The sequence below is a fragment of the Trachypithecus francoisi genome, unplaced genomic scaffold (assembly GCF_009764315.1).
Source record: "Trachypithecus francoisi isolate TF-2019V2 unplaced genomic scaffold, Tfra_2.0 Lachesis_group11, whole genome shotgun sequence".
Taxonomy (NCBI): domain Eukaryota; kingdom Metazoa; phylum Chordata; class Mammalia; order Primates; family Cercopithecidae; genus Trachypithecus; species Trachypithecus francoisi.
In genome coordinates this window covers 98,657,357-98,682,109 of record NW_022681456.1, presented here as the reverse complement: position 1 = coordinate 98,682,109, position 24,753 = coordinate 98,657,357, and the positions used below count along the sequence as shown (strand labels likewise).

Here is a 24,753-nt window from a genome sequence, read left to right as displayed (position 1 = left end):
TAACGTTTACATTCAAGGAACTTTTTTAAAGAACAGATAAACCCTCCTTTCACCAGGGGGAAAAAAGAATCCCAGGAAGAAGAAATTAGAAATATTAAAAAAAATCAATTACAAAGCAAAATCAGCAAAATATTTGGCCAATCAGTTTAATAGTCATTTGGAAAGTCTCATAAAAAATAGAACGTAAAATATTATAAATAAGAAAAATGAACAAATTCTGAGGTTACTATGAGTAGTTATGCCTATAAATTCAAAAATCAGAGAATTCGATTTTTTTTACGGACACATCAGACATACAAAGAACAGGAAATGTCTATATGTTGTTAAAATTATTTCAGAGTACAGTATCAGAGTACAGGAATGAAATGATGGAAAGCACCCTGTTTTATTTAATGAGAGGGGCTACCCTGGATATCACAACTGCAGTTTCTCAAATATGTCTTATATTCTTCAATTTAACTCTCCAGATCCATTCAGTTTTTGTGTTTTCCATCATAGGGGACCTTTCTGGACAACATGAATGAGCCCCTATGTCCTCTGTCTTCTGATTTGGATGTGGAAATGAGGAGCCCTGGCAGGGAATTGGAGGAAAGAGGAGAAAAAAGTCCTGGTCTTGATTCCCCATCTCATACATTCTGTATGTAGGAGCCTTGGGCTAGCTGGCTGTGTCACTCTTAGTCCTGGTGCTTCCTTTTAGGCTTTGGGGTGATGAGAGCTGCTCTCCTGTTACTAGCCTGAGTTACTGCAATATCCCTTGTGATTTCCTGTAAGCCTCACCCACAGCTTTGTAAATAGTCCCTTTGTAAATAAACTCTCTTTAAATTAATCTAATTTGAGTGGGCCATCTGCTTCCTGCAGACCCTGTCTGACATAACAGATGAAATTAGGATTTTTGTATTTGTAGAAAATAAATTTTTAAAGTACAAGTTTTGACTAAGTAAAAAATAGAGAATATACTGTATAGAAAAATAAGTTTATTGCAAACTTAAGAAAAATGACAAATTTAGAAATATTTTAAAATGTATAATAGAGGTTTATATATTATTTGATTATTCCATAAGCTGTTAGTATTGATATTTTTTATTATTTAGTAATTGGATATTGGTATTGTATGTATGTTAAATTTCCTGAATATGAGTGGTGTGGTGGCTGGCTCCTGGAATCCCAGCTACTTGGGAGGCTGAGGTGGCTTGAGGATCTCTTCAGGCCAGAAGTTAGAGGCTGCAGTGAGCTATGATCACGCCATTGCACTCCAGCCTGAATGACAGAATGAGACCCCCATCTCTTAAAAAAAAAAAAAAAAAAAATCCTGAATGTGATCATTGTATTGTGATCTTATAGAAGAATGCCCTTGTTCTTAGGAGATGCATGCCACAATATTTAGAGTGGAGTATCATGATATCTGTAACTAACTCTCAAATAGGACAGCAAAAGGAGAAAAAGTCTTTGTGTGTACATGTAAGGAGACAGAGACATAAAGTAAATGTGTCAAAAATGTTAAGTGGTGAATTATGTTAAGATATATGAGTATTCACTGTTACCATTCTTGCAACTTTTTTTGTGGCATTGAAATTTTCAAAATAAAAAGTTGGAAAATATTTAAAACAACATACAATGAAATACTTATTATGGATAAAGAACTTTATTATAAACTAATAAGAAATATATAAAATGCTAGTATTTGAATAAGCAAATCACTAAAGGAGAAATCTAGAAAGCCCTTAAACAAAAGGATGCTTGACCTCAATAATAAAGGAATGCAAATTTAAATGAGCTGTCAGTATCCATCTAGCAAAGTAGCAAAGATTCAAAAAGCAATGCTTTGGGAGTCTGAGGCGGGCAGATCACTTGAGGTCAGGAGTTTGAAACCAGCCTGGACCACATGGTGAAACCCTGTCTCTACTAAAAATACAAAACAGCTGGCCATGGTGGCACACGACTGTAATCCCAGCTACTTGGGAGGCTGAGGCAGGAGAACTGCTTGAACCCAGGAGGTGGAGGTTGCAGAGAGCCCAGATCGTGCCACTGCATTCCAGCAGCCTGGGCGACAGAGGAAGACTCCATCTCAAAAAAAAAAAAAGCAATGATGCTTAATACTGATGGGGCTGTAGCAAATTGAACAAAGTGGTAACTGTTGGAAATACAGCTTGATGCCATCTTCTTTGCAATCTGGCAGTATCTATGAATGCTTAAAATCTGTATGCTTGTTAATCACAGCAATTTAACTTAAATGAACTAAATCTAGTGAGGTAATAGGATAAGTGACTAAGGTTATATGTATAAGCACATTTATTGCAGCATTGTTAATAACAGCAAAAACCATCTAAATGCTCATCAGTTCGGGTTTGGTTTTACACATAGTAGAATACTGTTTTAACTATTACTTTTTTTTGAGAAGGAGTCTCACTCTGTGCCCAGGCTGGAGTGTGGTGGCGTGACCTCGGCTCACTGCAACCTCTACCTCCCGGGTTCAAGGTATTCTCCTGCCTCAGCCTCCCGAGTAGCTGGGATTATAGGCATGTGCCACCATGCCCAGCTAATTTTTGTATTTTTAGTAGAGACAGGGTTTTGCCATGTTGGCCAGTCTGGTCTCGAACTCCTGACCTCAGGTGATCTGCCTGCCTCAGCCTCCCAAAGTGCTGGGATTAATACAGAAGTAGTTAATGTATTGATATGGAACAATATCCCTGATTATTACATTAAAAATAAAAGCAGGTTAGGCCAGGAGCAGTGGTTCATGCCTGTAATCCCAGCACTTGGGAGACTGAGGTGGGAGGATTGCTTGAACCCAGGAGTTTGAGACAAGCCTGGGCAACACGGCAAAGCCCCACCTTTACAAAATACAAAAATTAGAAAGGTATAGTAGTGCGTGCCTGTAGTCTCAGCTACTGGGAAGGCTGATGTGGGAGGATCACCGTATCCTGGGGAGGTCAAGGCTGCAATGAGCTGTGATCGTACCACTGCACTCTAGCCTGGGTAATAGAGTGACACGTTGTAATAATAATAATTAATAAAAATAGAAGGTTAGAGAAAAAGATATGCATTACTGCCCCATTAGTAAAATAACTACATATTATAGGCATAATATTATATATACCAATATTATGTAGGTTTTGAAACCTGGTTGGTGGAGTATCAAAACGGGTGGGAAAATTATGGGAAAACAGGGCTTTTATTTTCTGGTTTTGGCTTAAAAACAAATAGATATGTAATAGGAAATAAAATTATCTTTCATTTAAAAAGTCTGTGACCGGGTGTGGTGGCTCATGCCTGTAATCCCAGCACTTTGGGAGGCTGAGGTAGGTGGATCACCCGAGGTCGGGAGTTCAAGACCAGCCTGACCAACATGGAGAAACCCCGTCTCGACTAAAAATATGAAAAGTTAGCCAGGCTTGGTGGCACGTGCCTGTAATCCCAGCTACTTGGGAGGCTGAGGCAGGAGAATAGCTTGAATCCGGGAGGCGGAGGTTGCAGTGAGCTGAGATCGTGGCCATTGCACTCCAGCCTGGGCAACAAGAGTGAAACTCCGTCTCAAAAAAAAAAAAAAAAAAGTCTCTGCACTAATTAAAACAATTCTGTATGCTGGTTTGTTAATATAGTTTATTGAATTAACAAAAAATGTGTTAAACTCATTTTGCTCTTGTATATATTCTGTTTTCAGAGCAGCGGAAAGAGCTCAGTGCTAGAAAGCCTGGTGGGGAGGGACCTGCTTCCCAGAGGTACTGGAATTGTCACTCGGAGACCTCTCATTCTACAACTCGTCCATGTTTCACAAGAAGATAAACGAAAAACAACAGGAGAAGAAAATGGTAAATTTCAGATTTGAGATAAGAATTATTTTACAGCTCTTCATTTTTGATCTGTTCTTAAAAAGATATGAATTGATTAGACAATTAGAAATTAGTGGCTGTAGCATAAACAGAAGTCCTGTGAGAAGTAGTATGCATCTTTCTTAATGTAAAGAAAGAGTAGTTTTTGTTTTGTTTTGTTTTGTTTTTGAGATGGGAGTCTCACTCTGTCACCCAGGCTGAAGTGCAGTGGTGCGATATTGGCTCACTGCAGCCTCCACCTCCTGGGCTCAAGCCATTCTCCTGCCTCAGCCTGCCAAGTAGCTGGGATTACAGGTGCCCACCACCGCGCCCAGCTAATTTTTGTATTTTTAGTAGAGACAGGGTTTCACTTTGTTGGCCAGGCTGGTCTTGAACTCCTGACCTCAAGTCATCTGCCCGCCTTGGCCTCCCAAAGTGCGGATCATGAGATCAGAAGTTCAAGACCAGCCTGGCCAATATGGTAAAACCCTGTCTCTGCTAAAAATACAAAAATTAGCCAGATTTGGTGGCACGCGCCTGTAGTTACAGCTACTCAGGAGGCTGAGGCAGAAGAATTACTTGAATCCAGGAGGCAGAGGTTGCAGTGAGCTGAGATTGCACCACTGCACTCCAGCCTAGACGACAGAGTGAGACTCAGTCTCAAAAAAAAAGAAGAAGAAAATAAGCATTGTCCTTTATAACCGTTCTTTTTTGATTAAATTGAAAATATGTTAGGGAATGCTGTCTGTTTCTATCAGCAGATTTTAAGTTGCTTATCAAATATGTATCCTGTGGTACTTATATTAGTGAGGTTTGAAATGTTGAATGAGAGTAACGTATTTAATCTTCCTATTTAGTTCAGTATTTGGCTCAGACTTTCTTATTTATAGAACTCTGTAACATAGCTCTAATTATTAAATTACTTTTGCAGCAGAGTACCATATCTGTTACTTATCTGCAGAGATCTGTTTTCAATGCAGTTTTATTCTACTTCTTATTCTGATTTAAGATGGGATGATAGTATTGACAAAATTGAACTTATTTTAATTTCTGTGTCTGATTTTTTTCATTTACTGTAGGAGCTGTTGGTGGTGATGACTTGAATTTTTTTTTTAATGGGGAAAGAAAACTTCATGAGCATCTGCTATGACTCTAGAATGTTAGTCACTGAAGCAAGTTAGTGTAGTTGTAGATGTTGCAAGTAATATTTTTAGATAGATTGCCAGTGGATATATGGGAGCCTTTTAATTACATTAGGTAGCTTCTGGGTATGTTATTCATCACTTTGCATTTCTCTAATACTTACTGAAGTTCTGAACCTTGAATTTAATCATTTTGGATTAATCTAGCGTTCACCTTCAAATGTATAGAATAACACTTCTAGAATTTCATCCCCACTAACTGATTTCATCAAATTTACCAAACACCTGAAACTAAGACCTTAAGAAAGTATATATTAGGTCTGTCTCTCTTTTTTTTTTTTTTTTAAACTTTCATTTTCTTCTGTCACCTTGAGGGGGCCTGTGATATCCTGTCTCTCAGAAACTATTTGAATTTTGGGCAGTGTTTCCTTAGATAAAATTGTGCTTGTTAGAAAAGGGTGTACATTTCAGCTATAGAAGTGTCAGCTCCTTGGTATCTCTTTGTTTTTATGTCCACTATGTTTTGTTGATGTCTCCTCTTAGTGGTTGGTCAGTAAATCTGCCTGCCTATTGTTTTTTTCCAAGCTTAGTGCTGATTGTGTATATACATTTGCCTAAAATGGCAACTCAACTACCCCAAACACAATATAGATTATATAAATTTGAGTACTAGATTTCACATGTTTTATTCTAGGATAGACAGTTCCTTAGTTTTTCATCAGAGCTTCTTTATCCTTGGAATAAACAATTCTAGCATATCATAAATCATTCTAACCCAGAGAAAACTAGAAACCATGAAGCAGATAAACAATATAGTTAGCTAGAAGAGTGTGAACTACCTGACAGCCTGATAATAAGAGAGGAGAAAGGGAGGAAAACATTAACTTTCCAAAAAAAAAGAAGGAATCAGTTACTAACATTTTGTGTAGGGATTTTAGCCAGTGAAGGCTTAGATACATGACAAAGACCTAGGTTACCAATAATAGATTGAGTAGTACATTCTAAGATGACATGGAGAAGTATAATCCATTTTAGATGTAGCTCCATCGAAACTGGCTAAAGTAAAACATTTTAGTGTTTAATATGTATAATTCAACTATCAGGAAATTTATTTAGCATAGGATTCTTCATTCTGTCAACTGTGGGATAACTGAGGTGTCAACATGTACATTTATGGTCATCTCAGCTTGCCCCCTACTTCTGCCAATGTGAAAGAATTTTCCGTTAAATTTTTATTAAAAACAGTACTAAACTATGTTTTAGAGTGGAGTGGTGGGTGGTTCAGTTTGAACAGAACTCCACAGTTATCTTTCATATATTTGTAAGAAATAAATCAGGCTTTCCTCAGCTTTCCTTTGAGACAAAATCCAAAAGTAGCATGCTGATTAAAGGCCAAAATTGTGCTATATATGATACTTCTGAACAGTGTCAGTAGAAATTGGAAAAAAAAATGTGAAAAAAAAAAAGAATTTATTTTGGGGAGAAAAGTTGTTGAACTAAAGCAAAAGCTTTTTTGTTTTCTTTTTAAAAAATGCAAACATAGGCCGGGCGTGGTGGCTCATGCCTGTAACCCTAGCACTTTGGGAGGCCGATGCGGGTGGATCACCTGAGGTCAGGAGTTTGAGACCAGCTTCGCCAACATGGTGAAACCCCATCTCTACTAAAAATACAAAAATAGCTGGGCGTGGTGGCGGGTGCCTGTAATCCTAGCTAATCGGGAGGCTGAGGCAGGAGAATCACTTGAATCCAGGAGGTGGAAGTTGCAGTGAGCCGAGATTGTGCCATTGCACTCCAGCCTGGGCAACAGAGCAAGACTCCATCTCAAAAAAAAAAAAGCAAACATACCTGTTTCATAGAATAATGCTTAAGATCTTGGTATAATTTGAATTATTACCCCTATTTCTTTAAGTAACCTATTTGTAAAAGCAATCAGTTGCCCCCTCAAAAAAGCAGTAAAATTATACATCAGAATTAAAGGAAAGAGATAGGATTAATTTTTCTGCATAAGGTGCAATGATACAGGCAGTAGTCTCCCTTTGGATTGAGTCCATGAAGGTGAAGAGTTAACTTTCTGCAGTGTTCTATTAAATCCAATATATGTTTCAAGTAAAATACCCTTATACAGTCCAGTCTTAGCCAATGGGGCAAATACTTGCATATACTTAACTAACTTTTAAGGTTTTGAAAGATGTATTTAGTATATTTTGTAGATTTTTAAAAATCAGGCAATTATCTTTTCCAATAGTAGGTTATCAGATATCTCAGGCAAAATGTGTTTTTTTTTTTTTTTTTTTTTTTGAGGCAGAGTCTTGCTGTGTTGCCCAGGCTGGTATGCAGTGGCGCAGTGATCTTGGCTCGCTGAAACGTCCTGGGTTCAAGCAATTCTCCTGCCTCAGCCTCCCGAGTAGCTGGGATTATAGGCGTGTGTCACTAGGCCCAGCTAATTTTTGTCTTTTTAGTAAAGATGGTGTTTTACCATGTTGGCCAGGCTGGTCTCCAGCTTCTGATCTCAGGTGATCCGTCTGCCTTGGCATCTCAAAGTGCTGGGATTACAGGTGTGAGCCCCACACCCGTCCCAAATTTTTGAATAGTGGATTGATTGTGCTTCATTTGTGTCAGAATTAGAAACAGTGGTGACATAACTTTTTTATTATTAATTTTAAAATTTTAATTTTTATTTTTTAGACTAGTCAAGTGCAGTAGTGAGAAGGGGGAAAAGTAGAACAAGGAGTTCCATCTGTAACTGACTGAACAATCAATTGAGATAACTACCTTCAGACAAGGCAGATATAGCTAATTATATTGGAAAGGTTGTTTCCTAAAAAAGTTATGGCAAGCAATATGCTTTGTTTCTGTGACTTAAAAATATTATATACGTCCCTCTAATTCAAGTTGTAAATTTTGAATGATTGAATGCTATGTGCATTTGAAATGTGATCAGGTTTCTGCACATTTGAATTTTTAATAAGGTTTAACATTTTAGGGATAAGCACTAAACTTATTCTGTGCTGTTTCTCTTTAACTACAGACCCTGCTACATGGAAAAACTCAAGACACCTTTCTAAAGGTTTCCTTTATCCATTTGCTTTTGACCCTTTTTTTCTCTTATGCCTGCATGTGTGCTTATGTACTATTACAGGCTGTGTGCATTTTTTTTTCTTCCATTTTTATTTGCCCATCCACATTGATTGCAGGTTTTAGTGGTTCTTGTTATTTTTTGGCATTGCATCAAAATGCAAGCTTTTTTGGTGGTGAATGTAATTTATTTTATTTTTATTTTTGAAGACGTGCTTGTGAAGTCAGGCCTTTTTAAATATAATAAGATAAAGTAGAAACAGCTCTTTGGTATGTAGTACTTGCATTTTGTGAGTTCTGTTCACCTAGATTACTCCAGTCCTCCAATGAGACTTCTTGGAAGAAGGTACTAAGCTACGAGTAGGTGAGCATTTTATCTGCAAAAAGGATCCAGTTTTATTTACCTTTATCCCACCAAAGCATTGACTCACTCTTCTATTTATCTGAATATCTTACAATCATTTTTATGTAGACTTCAGGTGGCTGATGTGCATTATTCAGTAAACTTATTAAGATATTTTAACCTTCTCTAAATTTGACAAAAGCAAAACAGCTGTGTTTGGAGGAGATTAAAGTTAGATTATCTTTACACAATTAAACAGTTCTAGTTTCTCTAGGAAAAACAGAATGTATCTTGCTCTTCAAGTTTTAGACTACTTCACACAGTGCAACAGTGAATCTATTTTCCTCTTTCAGCAAGTACAAGAGGAATAGACCTATGACTGGAAACTAATGGAGAGTGGCAACTCCTTACGCTGCATATACCAGGGTTCTTGTTTTTTCTTTTCTTCCATTTTATTTCTTTCCTGCCTCCAGTTCCAAGGGAAAAGTCTTGACCCTGGGGGAAAATCACCTTTAAAGTGTGTGTAAATTACAAAGCAGCTAGCTCTATAATAATGAGAGAGCTCTTTAAAGGAACAGCAAATTGTGACTCTACAGGTAACCAACAGGAAACCAAATTTTTAAAAAGAACTGAAGAATTAGCTGTTTCATTGACACATTGTAAAATTTTTCCTTGAGTCATATGTGTAAATCTGTTACATACATTTTTTGCACTACTCAGTGGGATTCTTAATTTTTCTTCTTAGCCACTAACTTTACTTTCGTCAGAAAACTGCTTTTATATGTAAGATGCTTAAAACTAAAGAATATCCCTTTTACTGTAATATAACTACACACACAAAAAAAGAGAAATAAACAATTTTATTTGCAAAATCTAGATTTCAGCTGGTGGGAAGACATGTGAGCAGCTCTGCCTGAAGTTGGTCATGTTTTTGAAATACACCATACCCTTTTTAAAATATAATTTAGCAGAAAATACAATTTTAGAAAAATATAATTTAGCAGACTTTAAAATACTTGTTAACTTGCACTTAATGGCAGAATTAAATACAAGTTAACAAGTGTTTTATTATGTTGACTTTTTGAATTCCTAAAGATAAAAAGTAGTTTCCATAGTTTCTAATAAATGAGTTTTTCTTTTTCCAGGGGTGGAAGCAGAAGAATGGGGTAAATTTCTTCACACCAAAAATAAGGTAATCACACATGTGTATAATGAAATAATGTTGAAAATAATATTTTGTATGAATACTTGATAATTTAGTTTCTAATAATTGGCAATTAAGTTATTTTGAAGTAACTATAACTATTCCTTATCAAATAAATCTTAGTAATGTTTCCAACCACAGTTTATTGGAATAAACACTTGAAATTGAGGCTGATTTTCTCTGTGATTTGGTGATTCTTAATTGTTGTGGGATCAGGAAGCTTTGAAAAGTTCATAATGGCCAGGCATAGCGGCTCATGCAAGTAATCCCAGTATTTAGGGAAGCTAAAATGGGTGGATCACTTGAGCCCAGGAGTTCGAGTCCAGCCTGGGCAATATAGGGAGATCTTGTCTCTGTAAAAACTAAAAAAAATTAGCCCCGCATGGTGGCATGCACCTGTAGTCTTAGCTACTTGGAAGGCTGAGGCAGGAGGATGGCTTGAGGATGTAAGGTTGAGGCTGCAGTGAGCTGTGATTGTGCCAGAGTCAGACCCTGTCTCAAAAAAAAAAAAAAAAAGCCAAACAAAAAAAACTCATAAAAAACTATGAATCCTTAGCTCAGAAAATGATATGTATACATTAGAATTTATTTATTCTCTGAAGCAAATACATAGACATCCTTGAAGTATATGGACTTCCCCTCCAACTTAAGAACTTTTGATCTTATTTTGAATATTATGCTTTTTTATTTCGAAAATTTTTAGCTTTACACGGATTTTGATGAAATTCGACAAGAAATTGAAAATGAAACAGAAAGAATTTCAGGAAATAATAAGGTAGGCATCTTTTTAGAGCTAGAAGGCATAAGCATCAGTAAATATATAATTGAGGTATTCTGTACATAATATGTGAAGGGCATTGTAAATTCATACTCTTGATCTTAGCCAAAAGGCCGAGAAGCGATGGATATTGAAAATTCATAATGGACTTTGAAACAAATGGAGTATTTTCACAAATATATAGAACTTTGCTTAAAATCCCTTTTCTTAAAGCTTTCATATAAATCAGGTATTTTATTTAGGTGTTTATTCTTGTTCCTGTCATGTACATACCACATTATTATATAATTCTACTTAATATTGCTACAATAAGTTATCTTTTTCTGATGGATTGATTGTACTCCAACTCAGGAAGCATTGTATCACTTATATATATCTTTTGAGGAGTTCTTTTTCTTGCCTGTGTATGGCTAGATTTGCTTATGAAAGCAAAGAGAGACACGTTGGGATTTTTTTTTTTTTTTTTTTTTTTAGTGAAAATGAAAAGTAATACATTAGCAACTGGTTATTTTCTTATTTTCTGAGATTGTGAGAATGTAAAGTAAGTTAGGTATCTAAGATACTGTTAATCTTGACACTAGGTACTGTCACTGCCTTGCCTGAATCCTGCTGTCTTCTGTCTTCTCTCTTCTTTATTCCTATTATTTTTCTCTTTACATTTTTACATATATCTCTTTAAATTTTTATTTCCCTTCCTTTTTGTTCTTAGCTCCATTCTTACATTATCCAGAGGCACATTTAATCTCACAAGTGGGCCCTAGCCTAGTACTAACATTCAACAAATATTGAACCCTTGTATCTGCCAGTTACTGTGCTAAAAGATTATTTCCTGACAGAAAGGCATTTTTAGAGTCATGTTAACTCTTTATGACTGTTCAAAGTATTTGTTGCTGTTATACAGTGACTGACTGAGCTTTGTCCATTATTGAACTCTAGGCTGGTTACCTTTGAGTTACTGCTACTGCTGCCATACTTCCCTGAATTTCTAGAAACCATGTTGTGTAGAAGGGGTTGAAAAAGTGGCCAGAAACTAGATTAGCTTGTCGTCATTCCTCTAATTATATCAGGGATATTTTTGGCTTTTGGAATGTTATTGATCATAACATCAGTCTGAATTATCTCTCCTACAGTCCCCATTTACTTACTGAACTCAGCAATTGGTGGTAATTTTACACAGTACCAGAATTTAGAGTGTTGTGGTGATTAAAAAATGTTTTTAGTTAACTAAACTGAATGTCGTTAAAGATTGAGTCTATATACCTACAAGATGTTTAATTTATGGCGAGGATATAATTTACTTACCTAGCAGCTTTTCATCCACAGTGTCTAAAAGATGAAAAGTCCCCCAACCCCAAATCTATGAAACATCTCTTCTTTCCCAAATCACGTATGTAATGAAGTAAATGATACTTTGATCTTATATAATTTTTATGTCAAAATATGTAAATGACTGCATATGCCTAACATAAAGCCCTGAAGGATTTAAAATGTCTATGAGATTGGAGTTGTAAAGGCATTGGGCAAAGCTTTGTATTGGACATGATAGGGGAATGCCATGGCAATAAAGATCATGAGAAATATACAACCTAAATAGGTATGACAGGTATTGACATCTGTTGGCTTTGGAACACTGGAGTATTTAAAATGAAAAAGTAGCACAGAGTAATCTAAAATAGCAAATATAATTGTATAGGGAACATGGAGTAAAGGATATTAAAAACTTGCTGGCAAATTAGAATTTTCAGTGGGTTAATGAGGGAAAACGTAAGGTGGATAAACAGATGATAAGAGGATATATTAAAGGGTAAAGAAGGGCATGTACAAAGATGGGGTATAAACATCTCATAAGTGTCTTTTTACATATAGTTGATTCAATCCTAAAACTTGCAGAGGGCCAGTGGTGAAGAGAAAGGAGCCTACACAGTAATCTTAGTCTACAGGAGAGAAAATACATGTATCTCTCACTATCCAAATTCTTACTAGACATTAAAAATTTAGATAAACTTCTTGAGGAATCTCTTACCATACACACTCTTGCCACTTGATATTCAAAGATCAGGAACCAAGCTGATTTGGACAACTTGTTATCTTTGCCTTACCTTCTGAACTTGGAGCCTCATAAAGTTGGATAGTGAGGAATACATTATTTTTTTCAGTGCTAAATCTATTAAACATGTTTAAGGAATGGTATATGCCAGCCTGGGCAACATTGTAATGCCCTGTCTCTACAAAAAATTTTTTAAAAATTACCTGGGCATGGTGGTATACACCTTGTAGTCCCAGCTACTCAAGAGGCTAAGGCAAGAGGATTGCTTGAGCCCAGGATTTTGAGGCTGCAGTGCGCCATGATTACACCACTGCACTCCAGCCTGGGTAACAGAGTGAGAACTTGTCTCAAAAAAAAAGGGAAAGGTGTGTGTTTATAATCAAGAGAAAAGAATGTAAAATAATACATGGTGTATAATACATGTGTATATAATATGATACAGGGATGGAGGTAGGATTATAACCTGTTAATATGGCTGGCCACCTAACTCCCCATGTGTTTCATCAGGTTTTGATTGTTAAAAAAAGTTTTTGGGATCATTACTTAATTCATTTTTAAAAGCATTAATGTCTATGTACTTGAAATGAAGTTTATTACTTCATAGTTCATTGAAATTTTAATGTGATTTTTATATAATATTTTAAAATTTATTTCTAGGGAGTGAGCCCTGAACCAATTCATCTTAAGATTTTTTCACCCAACGTTGTCAATTTGACACTTGTGGATTTGCCAGGAATGACCAAGGTAAGGAAGGAATAGTTGTAGATTTGGTCAGGTTGTTTTCACTTCCTTGACATCCCATATGAGAATAATCAGCTTCTTTTTGCAATCACTTTGATCTGTTAGCAGCATTTGATAACATTGAGCCCTCCTTTCTCCTTGAAACACTTTCTTTACTTGGCTTCCAGGATACCACACTCTACAGGTTTATCTCCAGTCTCACTGGCCACTCCTTTTCAGTCTCTTTTGCTGTTTCTTCTCATCTCCCCAATGTCTAAACAGTAAGTGCCCCAGAGCGCAGTTTGTGGACCTCTTGTTTTCTCTAGGTACACTTTCCCCTTGATGATTTCATCAGATTTTATGGCTTTAACTACATAAGGCTCTGTATATTGATGGCATTCAGATATCTCCAGACTTGTGTATCTAGTTGCTATTCAACACATATACTTAAATGTCTAACAGACATTTCAAACTCTAATACCGAATTCCTGACCTGTTCCTCAACTAGATTTGGTCCTTCTGTAGTCTTCCCTCATTGCAATAAATGGCAACTCATCCCATTTATTGGCAACTCATTAACAAGCTGAGTTGATTTTTAATTATTAGTTCCTTGCCGATCTCTGTTTGGTGTAGTGGCTTATCCTGTAATCCCAGCACTTTGGGAGATCAAGGTGGGAGGAATTCTTTGAGCCCAGGAGTTCAAGACCAGCCTGGGCAACATAGAGAGACCATGTCTCTACAAAAAGTACAAAAATTAGTCGGGCAGGGTGGTGCATGCATGTAGTCCCAGCTGAGGCAAGAGGATTGCTTGAGCCCAGGAATTTGAGGCTACAGTGAGCTATGATTGCATCACTGTACTCTATCCTGGCCTACAGAGTGAGACCCTGTCTCTAAATAAATAAATAAATAAATAAATAAATAAATAGATGGCAACTCCATTCTGCCAATTGCTTAGTCAGAGTTTGTAGTCATCCTTGACAGAAATTTATCCCACATCCCACTTCCTGCCAGCAAATCCTCTTGGCTCTTCCTACCTTTATAGTATATCCAGAACTCAATCGTGTTTTATAAATTCATAGCTGCTATCCTAATCTAGCCACTATCATGCCACCTAGATTACTGCACAATAATAAATAATAGATATTCCTCATGATCTCATCTTAGTAGACAGTGATACTATTAAAGTGAAAATTCGATTGTGTCATCCCTTGGCTCACAACCTCTCCAGTTGCTTGTCATTCCTTGACTTAAAACTTCTCCCATTTCAGAGTAAAAGCCCAAGTTTTTACAGAGATCTAAAGTATCTACTTGGTACGTCCCTATTCTTCTCCTAACTCCTCTTGCTTCAGCCTCCTGCCCTCACTGTTCACTCTCTTTGGACTGTTTTTCCCCCACATATCTGTATGTACCTCTCCCTTATTGGCTTAATTTCTGCTCATTCTCTTAAGTGTCAAGTTGTCTCAGTGAAGTTTCCCTGATTACTGTATTTAAAAACATAATCCAATTTAAAACATTAAAATCATAATCCTAATGGCCAGGTGCAGTGGCTTATGCTTGTAGTTCTAGCACTTTGGGAGGCTGAGGCAGGAGGATCATTTGAGCCCAGGAGTTCAAAGATACAGTGAGCTATGATTGCACCATTGCACTCCAGCCTCGGTGATAGAGTGAGACCCTGTCTCAAAAAAAACAAAAAATCATAATCTTCTCTAATCATTCCCTAGCCTGCTGTTCTGCCTTAGTTTTCCACAGCCCTTACCACCATCTGGATACTATATATATGTTTTTGTTTATCATATGCCTGTTATTACTAAAAAAATAAGTTCTATGAAGACAGGAAGTTTGGTCTTTTTAAAATTCGCTACTGTAACATAATGACCTGAAATCACATTCAGAAAAGAGCCTGAAATAGAGTAGGCTGCCAGTAAACACTTGATAATTGAATGAATGAATGAATGAATGAATGAATTTGTATCTAGCCAATCCACACTGACCAATTCTTAACATGGGATTGTATTAAATTAACTTTTGATATTTGCAAGAGTTACAGTTTGAGACTCGACACATTACCAGAATCATAAATACCACTGTAGTATCTTACTAATGTCTTTATTTTTATTTTAACTATTTGTAAATGGATATACCTATATTCTGTGGATTAAATGTGGGTAAAAAAGCTGAGTAGATTTTTAACTATTAGTTCCTTGCTCATCTCTGTTTGGTTTAGGTACCTGTAGGTGATCAACCTAAGGATATTGAGCTTCAAATCAGAGAGCTCATTCTTCGGTTCATCAGTAACCCAAATTCCATTATCCTCGCTGTTACTGCTGCTAATACAGATATGGCAACATCAGAGGCACTTAAAATTTCAAGAGAGGTAGATCCAGATGGTAAGGACAGATGTTAATATTTAATGAGATGTTTATTTTACAATGGTAAATCTACCCTTGAGAAACGAATTTTTCTCTTTAAAAACAGTATCTCTAGTTGTTAATACAAATTTAAAAGATAATGCTTTCCTATTTTTGTTTATAAAAATAGAAATTCTGATGGAAAATAAGGTTATTAAGTTGCTATACAGACTAGGCAAAAATATTTCACATCTTTATTTGTAATGGTTACCTAATAATTTTAAAATAATACAGTGGCTTTGCAAAAAGGATTTCTTGTTTTGCAACTTAGGTATTTGAATGGCTGGCTTTTCAGAGTAAATAACATAGCCAGATGTGGTCACATGTGCCTGTGGTCCCAGCTACTCAGAAGGCTGAGATGGGAGCATTGTTTGAGGTCCGGAGTTCAAAGTCAGCCTGGGCAACACAGACTCTGTTAAAAAAAAACAACACAGTAGATAATCATTGTAGATTATTATAGTACAGTAGAGAATTACAGTATCTACATTCTGCAGAGGTAGAGAACATTTAGACATGCTCAAGGCAAAGGGGATTTTTAGAAATGAAGGTAAAATCCTTTCATGAAGCATTTTGACCCCAAGGATTAGTTCACATTGTGGGTCACTGATGCTTGACTAATGATGTAGTGCACATCTCGTAGCATGTATAAAATGCTGGCTTGTAAGATAGTGGTTACTGTTGTTGCTAACAAATGTATGCATGGCCTCATATAGAAACCATTTTTTTTACCTTACTATTTAGAGGGTCTGAAGGTTGTGTCGTGTTTTTCTTACCCTGCTTTGAAGAATAATTTCAAATAAAAATTTGATATGAAATAGTGCTAAGACTGCCAATAAAACAATCCCATAAGCAGGGTCACTTTAACACATTTTTTTTTTTTCTTTTGGATACAGAGTCTTGCTCTATCACCCAGGCTGGAGTGCAGTGGCGTGATCTTGGCTCTCTGCAAGCTGTCTCCTGGGTTCATTCTCCTACCTCAGCCTCCTGAGTAGCTGGGACTACAGGTGCCCGCCACCACGCCCAGCTAATTTTTTGTATTTTTAGTAGAGACAGGGTTTCACCATGTTAGCCAGGATGGTCTCGATCTCCTGACCTTGTGATCTGCCTGCCTCGGCCTCCCAAAGTGCTGGGATTACAGTGTGAGCCACTGCGCCTGGCCCCAAAATTTTATATTTCAAGTTTTTAAGAAACTTTTTTTTACCACTTGAGTAAATAATGTTCACTTCAGTTAAAGATAAACTTTATCAAAGAGTTTATTTACATTTTTTTTTTTTATTTAAAGTAGGCTGGGCTCAGTGGCTCATGCCCTTAAATCCAGCACTTTGGGAGGCAAGGCTGGTGGATCACTTGAGCTCAGGAGTTCGAGACCAGCCTGGGCAGCAAAATGAGACCCCATCTCTATAAAAAATACAAAAAAACAAATTAGCTGGGTATGGTGGCACTGGCCTGTGGTCCTAGCTACTTGGGATGCTGAGGTGGGAGGATGGCTTGAGCCTGGAAGGCAGAGGTTGCAGTGAGCCAAGATCATGCCATTGCACTCTTGCCTGGGCTCAGAGCCAGACCTTTGTAAAAAAACAAACAAAAAAAACCTGTTAAGCATTTTATATGTATTAACTCTATTTTAAACTGACCCTCGAGCCATAAATATTGTAATATGTTTAATCTAATCTTTTTTTTGTATTGGATGTAGGGTCTTACTCTGTTGCCCAGGCCTGGAGTGCAGTGGCACAATCATGCCTCACTGCAGCCTTGCACTCCTGTGCTCAAGCAATCTGCCTGCCTCAGTCTCCCAAAGTGTTAGGATTACAGGAGTGAGCCACTGCACCTGGCTTGATTACTAATCTTAATCTAGTAATACATCATAAGTAAATAATTGGCCAGTATTATTTATAGTATAAAAATTTTGAAACAATACGACCAACAGTTGGAAGGATTAAGTAAATTATAATAGTAAAATATGAAATAATTAAAAAGGATGATTTTGCTGATTTGGAGCAATACAGAAAAATGCTTGTAGGCTGGGCGTGGTGGCTCACACTTGTAATCCCAGCACTTTGGGAGGCTGAGGTGAGTGGATCGTTTGAGGCCAGAAGTTCCAGAGCAACCTGGCCAGCATGGTGAAAACCCATCTCTATTAAAAATACAAAAATTAGCCGGGCATGGTGGTGCATGCCTGTAATCCCAGCTACTGGGGAGGCTGAGACATGAGAATCATTTGAACTCAGCAGGCGAAGGTTACAGTGAGCCGAGATTGTGCCACTGCACAAAAAAAAAAAACAAAAGAAAAATGCTTATGACTAAAAATTGTACACTGTGCAGAGCAGTTGGAACTCATACATTGCTGGTGGGAGTGGTATAGTCATTTTGGGAAACAAGTCTGGCAGTTTCTTATAAAGTTAAATTAGCAGTCCCATTCCTAGGTGTTTAACCATGTTAAATGAGAACCAGTGTTCATATAAAAAACTATATACAAATGTCTACAGCATCTTTATTCATAATTTCCAAAAACTGGAAACAACTCACATATTTCTCAGATGGGGAGTGAAACTAAAGTATAGTACATTCCATACAGTGGGACACTACTCCGCAATAAAAAGGAATGGACTATTAATATACAAGAACATGGATGAATCTCAAATGCATTATGCTAAATGAAAGAAGCCAGACTCAAAAGGTTATGTACTATCTGATTTCATTTATATAACATTCTAGAAAAGGCAAAACTAGGGATGGAAAATTGGTTTGATTGGTTAGCATAAGAAAATTTGGTGGGGGGCGGCAGTGTCTTGAGTTGGTTGTGAAATATCTCTTGGCATTTGTCAAAACTCTTAGAAGTGTACACCGAAAAGGAGTCAATATTTTTATTTTAATTTTTGTTTTTTGAGGCAGGGTCTCATTCCATTGCCCAGGCTGGAGTGCAGTGGTGCAATCACGGCTCACTGCAGCCTTGACCTCTTGGGCTCAGGTAGTTTCCCCACCTCCGCCTCACCTGTAGCTAGGACTACCATTCCCTGCTAAGTTTTCTATTTGTTGTAGAGACAGAGTTTCACCACTTTGCCCAGGCTGGTCTCAAACTCCTGGGCTCAAGCAGTCTGTCCACCTTGGCCTTCCAAAGTGTTGGGATTATAGGCATGGGTCATATCTCCTGGATGTAAATTTTATATAGATTTTTTAAATGCTTACAAAATAGCCCTAAGAGTCAACAAAAAATTGCATGTGAAAAAAATCTATTTTTTATATATACACTATCTCTATCTCTATATCTATATCTATATCTATTTTTGGGAGACAGAGTCTTGCTCTGTCATCCAGGCTGGAGTGCAATGGCACGCTCCCAGCTCACTGCAACCTTCGCCTCCCAGGTTCAAGCAATTCTCCTGCCTCAGCCTCCTGAGCAGCTGGGATTACAGGCGTCTGCCACTACGCCTGGCTAATTTTTGTATTTTTAGTAGAGATGGGGTTTTACCATGTTAGTCAGGCTGGTCTCGAACTCCTGACCTCAGGTGATCTGCCCGCTTTGGCCTCCCAAACTGCTAGAATTACAGGCGTGAGCCACCACACCTGGCAAAAATGTTTTTAAAAATTGTACACAATGTTTAAAATCATTTTTTAAAAAGTACTGGTAAGAAAGGCATTACCAAAATGATGACAGAAGTAATACTAAGTGGGATTATAGATGAGGGTTTTCCTTTATTCATACTTCATAGTTTTATTTAATGGATCATTTTCTTTCTTTTCTTTGCCCTTTTCTCTTTTTGCATTTACCAGGTCGCAGAACCCTAGCTGTAATCACTAAACTTGATCTCATGGATGCGGGTACTGATGCCATGGATGTATTGATGGGAAGGGTTATTCCAGTCAAACTTGGGATAATTGGAGTAGTTAACAGGTTAGCAGTTAGAATGGGATAAGAATTGGTAGCATTCTCACTTCAGAGCAAGTCTGAATTTCTAAAATCTGTTTGAAATGTGATACTGTCCTATATTATTTCTCCCTTTTACTATGATCTTGGTATTGCTAAAGAATCAATTGTCCTAAAGGCAGAAAAGAGATAGAAATTTTTTTTTTTTTTTTTGGAAACAGGGTGTCTCTCTGTTGCCTAGGCTGGAATGCAGTGGCGTGATTGTGGCTTATTGTAGCCTCGACCTCTGGGCTCAAGTGATCCTTCCACTTCAGCCTTTCAAGTAGCTGAGACTACCACCTGGCTAATTTTTAATTTTTTTTGTAGTGACAAGGTCTTGCCATGTTGCCCAGGCTTGTCTCGACTTCTTGGGCTCAAGCAAGCCTCCAACCTTGGTTTCTCAGGTGCTAGGATTACAGGCATGAGCCACTATGCCTGCCCCCATAGAAATTTTTAATGGAAAATGTTTCTAAAGTAAGCAATACCACAAAATGGAAGAAACGTTGTAATAGCCAGGCTTTAAGAATTCTTGCCTATCATGTTAAGCTATGTATGAGGAGGTACTGGGTAAGGGAAAAATTACCTAATGTATACCCAATCGAGAAAGAGTTTAAGGTGGCAGGATTTTAATAGATTGGTTTAATCCCTAGCATTAGTGATTTTGTGTAATTGCCAGGATGTGACTTGGAGACATTTTATTAAAGGTATCCTAATGATAAATAGTTGGTATTAAAAATTGGAAAAAGGAAACTCTTATTAAGTGTCTAATTACATTTTAGACACTCTACTGTGAGCAATTTGCAAATGGTATCTCTTGGAATCCTCACAGCATCCCCTGAGGTAGGTGTTGATGTCTATTTTATAATCAGAAACCTCAGGTTATACATTTAACCAAAAGTTACATGGGTAGTGAAAGAGCTGGATTCGGATTAATCTCTCTTTTAGTCCAAAGCCTTCATATGCTAGGAAACCCTGAAATTATCATGAAATCTGAGTTCTAGTCCCAGTTCTTCCATAAACTAGATACAATGTAGGTTTAAATGACACCTAATGTCTTTGGGTCTCAAGCCTTTAGAAAATGAAAATGTTTTTACTACCTGATATATAAGATCCATTCCAGTTGTCTGCTTCTATTTTAATGTCCTTCCATCCCATCCCTCCTGTCATTCTCCCATCCCCACTCCCAATTCCAACTGTCTCCTTTTTCAGGCAAGGAGGTGGCGCAACACTGTTCATTGTTTGTAGATGATTGTTCTTCAAATTAACTTAATTATTTTTGGGAGAAATTAGTTCCCTGTCCATGGATAAAATATACAGTTGACTAAGATACTCTTATATTTTTATACCTGTCTATACCTGTTACTTATTGTTTTTGTCTATAGTTAATGGCAATAATGAGGCCTACTCTATTTAGGCACTAGTTACTTATAATTCACTTAGTTCAAATCTTGGCTATGCCAGTTAGTGTGTGACCTTGGGTAAGTTAGTCTCTGTGAGCCTCAGTTCCTTGCTATACAATGGGGTCATAATACCTGTCACATAAAATTATTGTGAGAATTAAATAAAACAGTCCCTGTCAGGTATTAGAGAATAATGGCTGGTGCTGTCATCATCTGAGGTAGGAAGAGGACAATCATTAAGCTGAATAGTTTTGTAATTTTTTCAACCTCAGGAGCCAGCTAGATATTAACAACAAGAAGAGTGTAACTGATTCAATCCGTGATGAGTATGCTTTTCTTCAAAAGAAATATCCATCTCTGGCCAATAGAAATGGAACAAAGTATCTTGCTAGGACTCTAAACAGGTAACTTTTTTACCTTTTGGAAATGAGATGTGTTTGTTTTTACCAGTAGGTGTCTGAGAGGATTCATTTTCAGTTCCTTACATTTTCATACTGTTCCTAACAGCTTCACTTATGGTTTCTTATATAGTAGGTTCCTGAAGAGTAGATGTCTCTATTTTTATTGGGGTGGTTGACATTACATCATCATGCAGTCTAGAATGAATGTTCAAGTGACTTTAAGATGTTTTAATTATGAAAATTTTGACAGTTAATTTAGTTTTGTGGATAGAACTAGAGATGACTTAATTTGCACTTTGCATTTCAGCAACTGCATTAAAATTTGTAATTTTCACATTATCTATTCTTAACTTAGAATGTCTTTTATTTACCAGGAAAGGGAGATGGAAAAACAAAGAAATAGAATGTCTTTTATTCCTATTCACTGTAGAAATAACTTAAGTTGTATACATTGGATTCTGAATACCCATTGATGGTGGGGGACTAGAAGATGTTTCTAGATGATTTATAAATGACTGAAGTGGAAGCCATTTTCTCTTACTTTTATTCCCTAAAGACTGCTAGATTTGGATCTTAATAAGGTTGATTTTTACTTTGCTGGTTACTAATTGTAAATGACAAGTCAATGAAACCAAAATTATATAGGAAGAATTGATTGAGTGGCTTGCTTTCTCTGTGGTAATTGCAGTAATATGAAAATAATTTGCATTTTTTTCCTTTTATGATTTAGGAAAAACGAATACAAATTGTTTTTCTCCTATTTACACACAGTTAATCAGTATGGCACATAATGCTTCTGAGAGCAGATACATGGGGCAGATACATTCTCCAGGGGCTTGTAGCTGAATGTCCTTTAATTCAATGCTAACACTGTTTACCTGGCGATAGCATCAGCTCCCACAGTTTGAGGGTTCAGTCCCACAAGACTGCCCCCAAGTCAGATGCTAGTTGTAAGCACAGGTTGTAGCCTGTATTTCTGACTGATGGATTATAAGTCAGGGTACCCATGACTCCCGTTTCATGTTTGATTAATTTGTTAGAGTGGCTCACAGAGGTCAGGGAAACCCTACTTAACATATACCCACTTACTATGAAGTATAGTACAAAGGATATAGGTAAATAGCCAGATGAAGAGATGCACAGGGCTGGGCATGTGGGAAGGAATGTGGAGCTTCCGTGCCCTCTCTGGGCACACCACACTCCGGGAACCTTCATGTGTTCCACTCTCTGAAGACTCCATGAACTGTGTCCTTTTGAGTTTTTATGGAAACTTCATTGGCCACTGGTGATCAGCTCAACCTTTGGCCTCTCTCCCTTCTTCTGAGCTGTTCTGGTGACCAGCTCCCATCCTGAAGCTATCTAGGGACTCCCAGCCACCAGTCATCTCATTAACATGCAAAGACACTCTAAACACTCTTATGCTTTTGGAGAGTCCAAGGATTTTAGGAGCTGATTGCCAGGAAATGAAGACAAAGACCAAATATATATTTCACAGTATATCACATTTGCCAGGACAAATTATTGATAGGTTTTCCCCATTTTAAAAATTTGACTTCTTTAGGGCTTCAGAATACACAATTTTACTTTTAAATCTTTCCTTTCTAAAAACCTTTTTTAGGTTACTGATGCATCACATCAGAGATTGCTTACCAGAGTTGAAAACAAGAATAAATGTTCTAGCTGCTCAGTATCAGTCTCTTTTAAATAGCTACGGTGAACCCGTGGATGATAAAAGTGCTACTTTACTCCAGCTTATTACCAAATTTGCCACAGAATATTGTAACACGATTGAAGGAACTGCAAAATATATTGAAACTTCAGAGCTGTAAGTAAGAAATTTTTCTGTAGATTTGGTTACCTAGAGAGCTAGGTCACTTTTCCTTTTGTGAAGATGACTTCAGCTCAGATTATCTGAGATTTATTATCTATAAAACAAAAATATAATTTTGTAGAGATAATAGGATGATGTCTGGTTGTGTGAAAATATGTTTTGTAAATGATGTAAAGCAAAGTAAAATTTTCATGTATTTGTAAAACAATATTTTAATAAGAAAAAATATTTCTTAATTTAGCTTTTAAAGTGTTTGTTTCTTTAGTACACACAGTATAATTGCTCATAAAAAATTAGAAAATGCAGATAAGTAAAAATAAAACATAAAAACAAAATTACATGGTGGTGTGCACCCGTAGTCCCAGCTGCTCAGGCGGCTGAGGTAGGAGAATCCCTTGAGTTCAGGAGTTCAAGGCCAGCCTGGGCAACATATTGAGACTCCATCTCTCTCTCTCTCTCTCTTTTAAAAATTAAATCCAAATTTTATTAAGGATTTCAAGTTACATACTTCAAATTTCTAGAATGGAATGGAATAATTTTGGAACTGGAAAAATGGCATAAACACTGACATCCCTTGAAACTTCAATTTTATAAAGAAAATTCTTCGGCAAACCACATCCCCATTATGCAACAAGACTAGGTATTATCTACACCTTCACTTTGGCAATAGCTATTTCCTAAAAGAATGAAAAAGATGATTTTGCTACCTCAGTTTGTTAAAAATGGGATTCTGGCCAGGCACAGTGGCTCATGCCTGTAATCCCAGCACTTTGGGAGGCTAAGGCGGGCGAATCACCTGACGTCAGGAGTTCGAAACCAGCCTGGCTAACATGGTGAAACCCCATCTCTACTAAAAATACAAAAACTAGCCGGGCGTGGTCGCAGGCAGCTGTAATGCCAGCTACTTGGGAGATTGAGGCAGGAGAATCTCTTGAACCTCTGAGGCGGAGGTTGCAGTGAGCCGAGATGGTGCCACTGTACTCTGGCCTGGGCAACAGAGCAAGACTCTGTCTCAGAAAAAAAAAGTGATTCTGTCTTTAAAGTTCAAAAAAAGCTGCATTTAGATGAACTGTGGTTACCAAAAACAAACAAACAAACAAACAAAAAACAGAGTGTCTAATCAAAGCAAAGGAAATCATTTTGAAAATAAAGAGAACAAAGCTGTTGTAATTGGTTAAGGATTTCCAGTAGTAAGTTAAAATTTCAGGAGAGGAATGGATAGCACTACAGACAATGTTCACTTCCAAGACCTTAACACTAACTTCTGAAAAAGGAAGTTTTCATCACCTCTAAAAATGAATTCAATGTAATTTTGTTAAGAGCAGGAAATCTAGACCTTCCTGTAATGACAATCCAATAGTCCACCCTCACCATCGTCAAAAGAAAGTTGCCTCAAAATTAACAGTAATTAGCCTGAGGTATTGTAAATGTGGCTCTACAGTCTGAAATTTAATGGCATCTTTTGTCAAAAATAGTCTTATTTCCACTTTAGTCTCATGACTACAACACTATAGTGCTCTCCCTGTAGTACTACAACGCAGTCATACAGAAAAAAATTCTTGGACCTTGTGAAATAGTGCATCCATCCACTTCTATAAAAATAGGAGCCACACTGACCGGGCGCGGTGGCTCACGCCTGTAATCCCAGTACTTTGGGAGGCCGAGGCAGGCGGATTACGAGGTTGAGAGATCAA

The 24,753-nt window shown here is 37.2% G+C and overlaps 1 protein-coding gene across 10 annotated transcripts in view; it reads left to right on the top strand.

Moving 5' to 3' along the window:
- DNM1L (dynamin 1 like) overlaps positions 1-24,753 on the top strand; it is a 59,356-nt gene that overhangs the window by 13,329 nt on the left and 21,274 nt on the right. For 4 of the 10 annotated variants that reach the window (XM_033222460.1, XM_033222456.1, XM_033222455.1 and 1 more), the window contains exons 2-10: positions 3,662-3,809; positions 7,980-8,018; positions 9,515-9,561; positions 10,277-10,348; positions 13,056-13,142; positions 15,343-15,505; positions 19,295-19,415; positions 21,100-21,231; positions 22,847-23,053. In XM_033222460.1, coding sequence (XP_033078351.1) covers positions 3,662-3,809; positions 7,980-8,018; positions 9,515-9,561; positions 10,277-10,348; positions 13,056-13,142; positions 15,343-15,505; positions 19,295-19,415; positions 21,100-21,231; positions 22,847-23,053 — 1,016 coding nt within the window. Of the gene's footprint in view, positions 1-512; positions 638-3,661; positions 3,810-7,979; positions 8,019-9,514; positions 9,562-10,276; positions 10,349-13,055; positions 13,143-15,342; positions 15,506-19,294; positions 19,416-21,099; positions 21,232-22,846; positions 23,054-24,753 lie in introns of those variants that run through there. The other 6 variants (XM_033222461.1, XM_033222462.1, XM_033222458.1 and 3 more) reach the window with 3 other exon arrangements.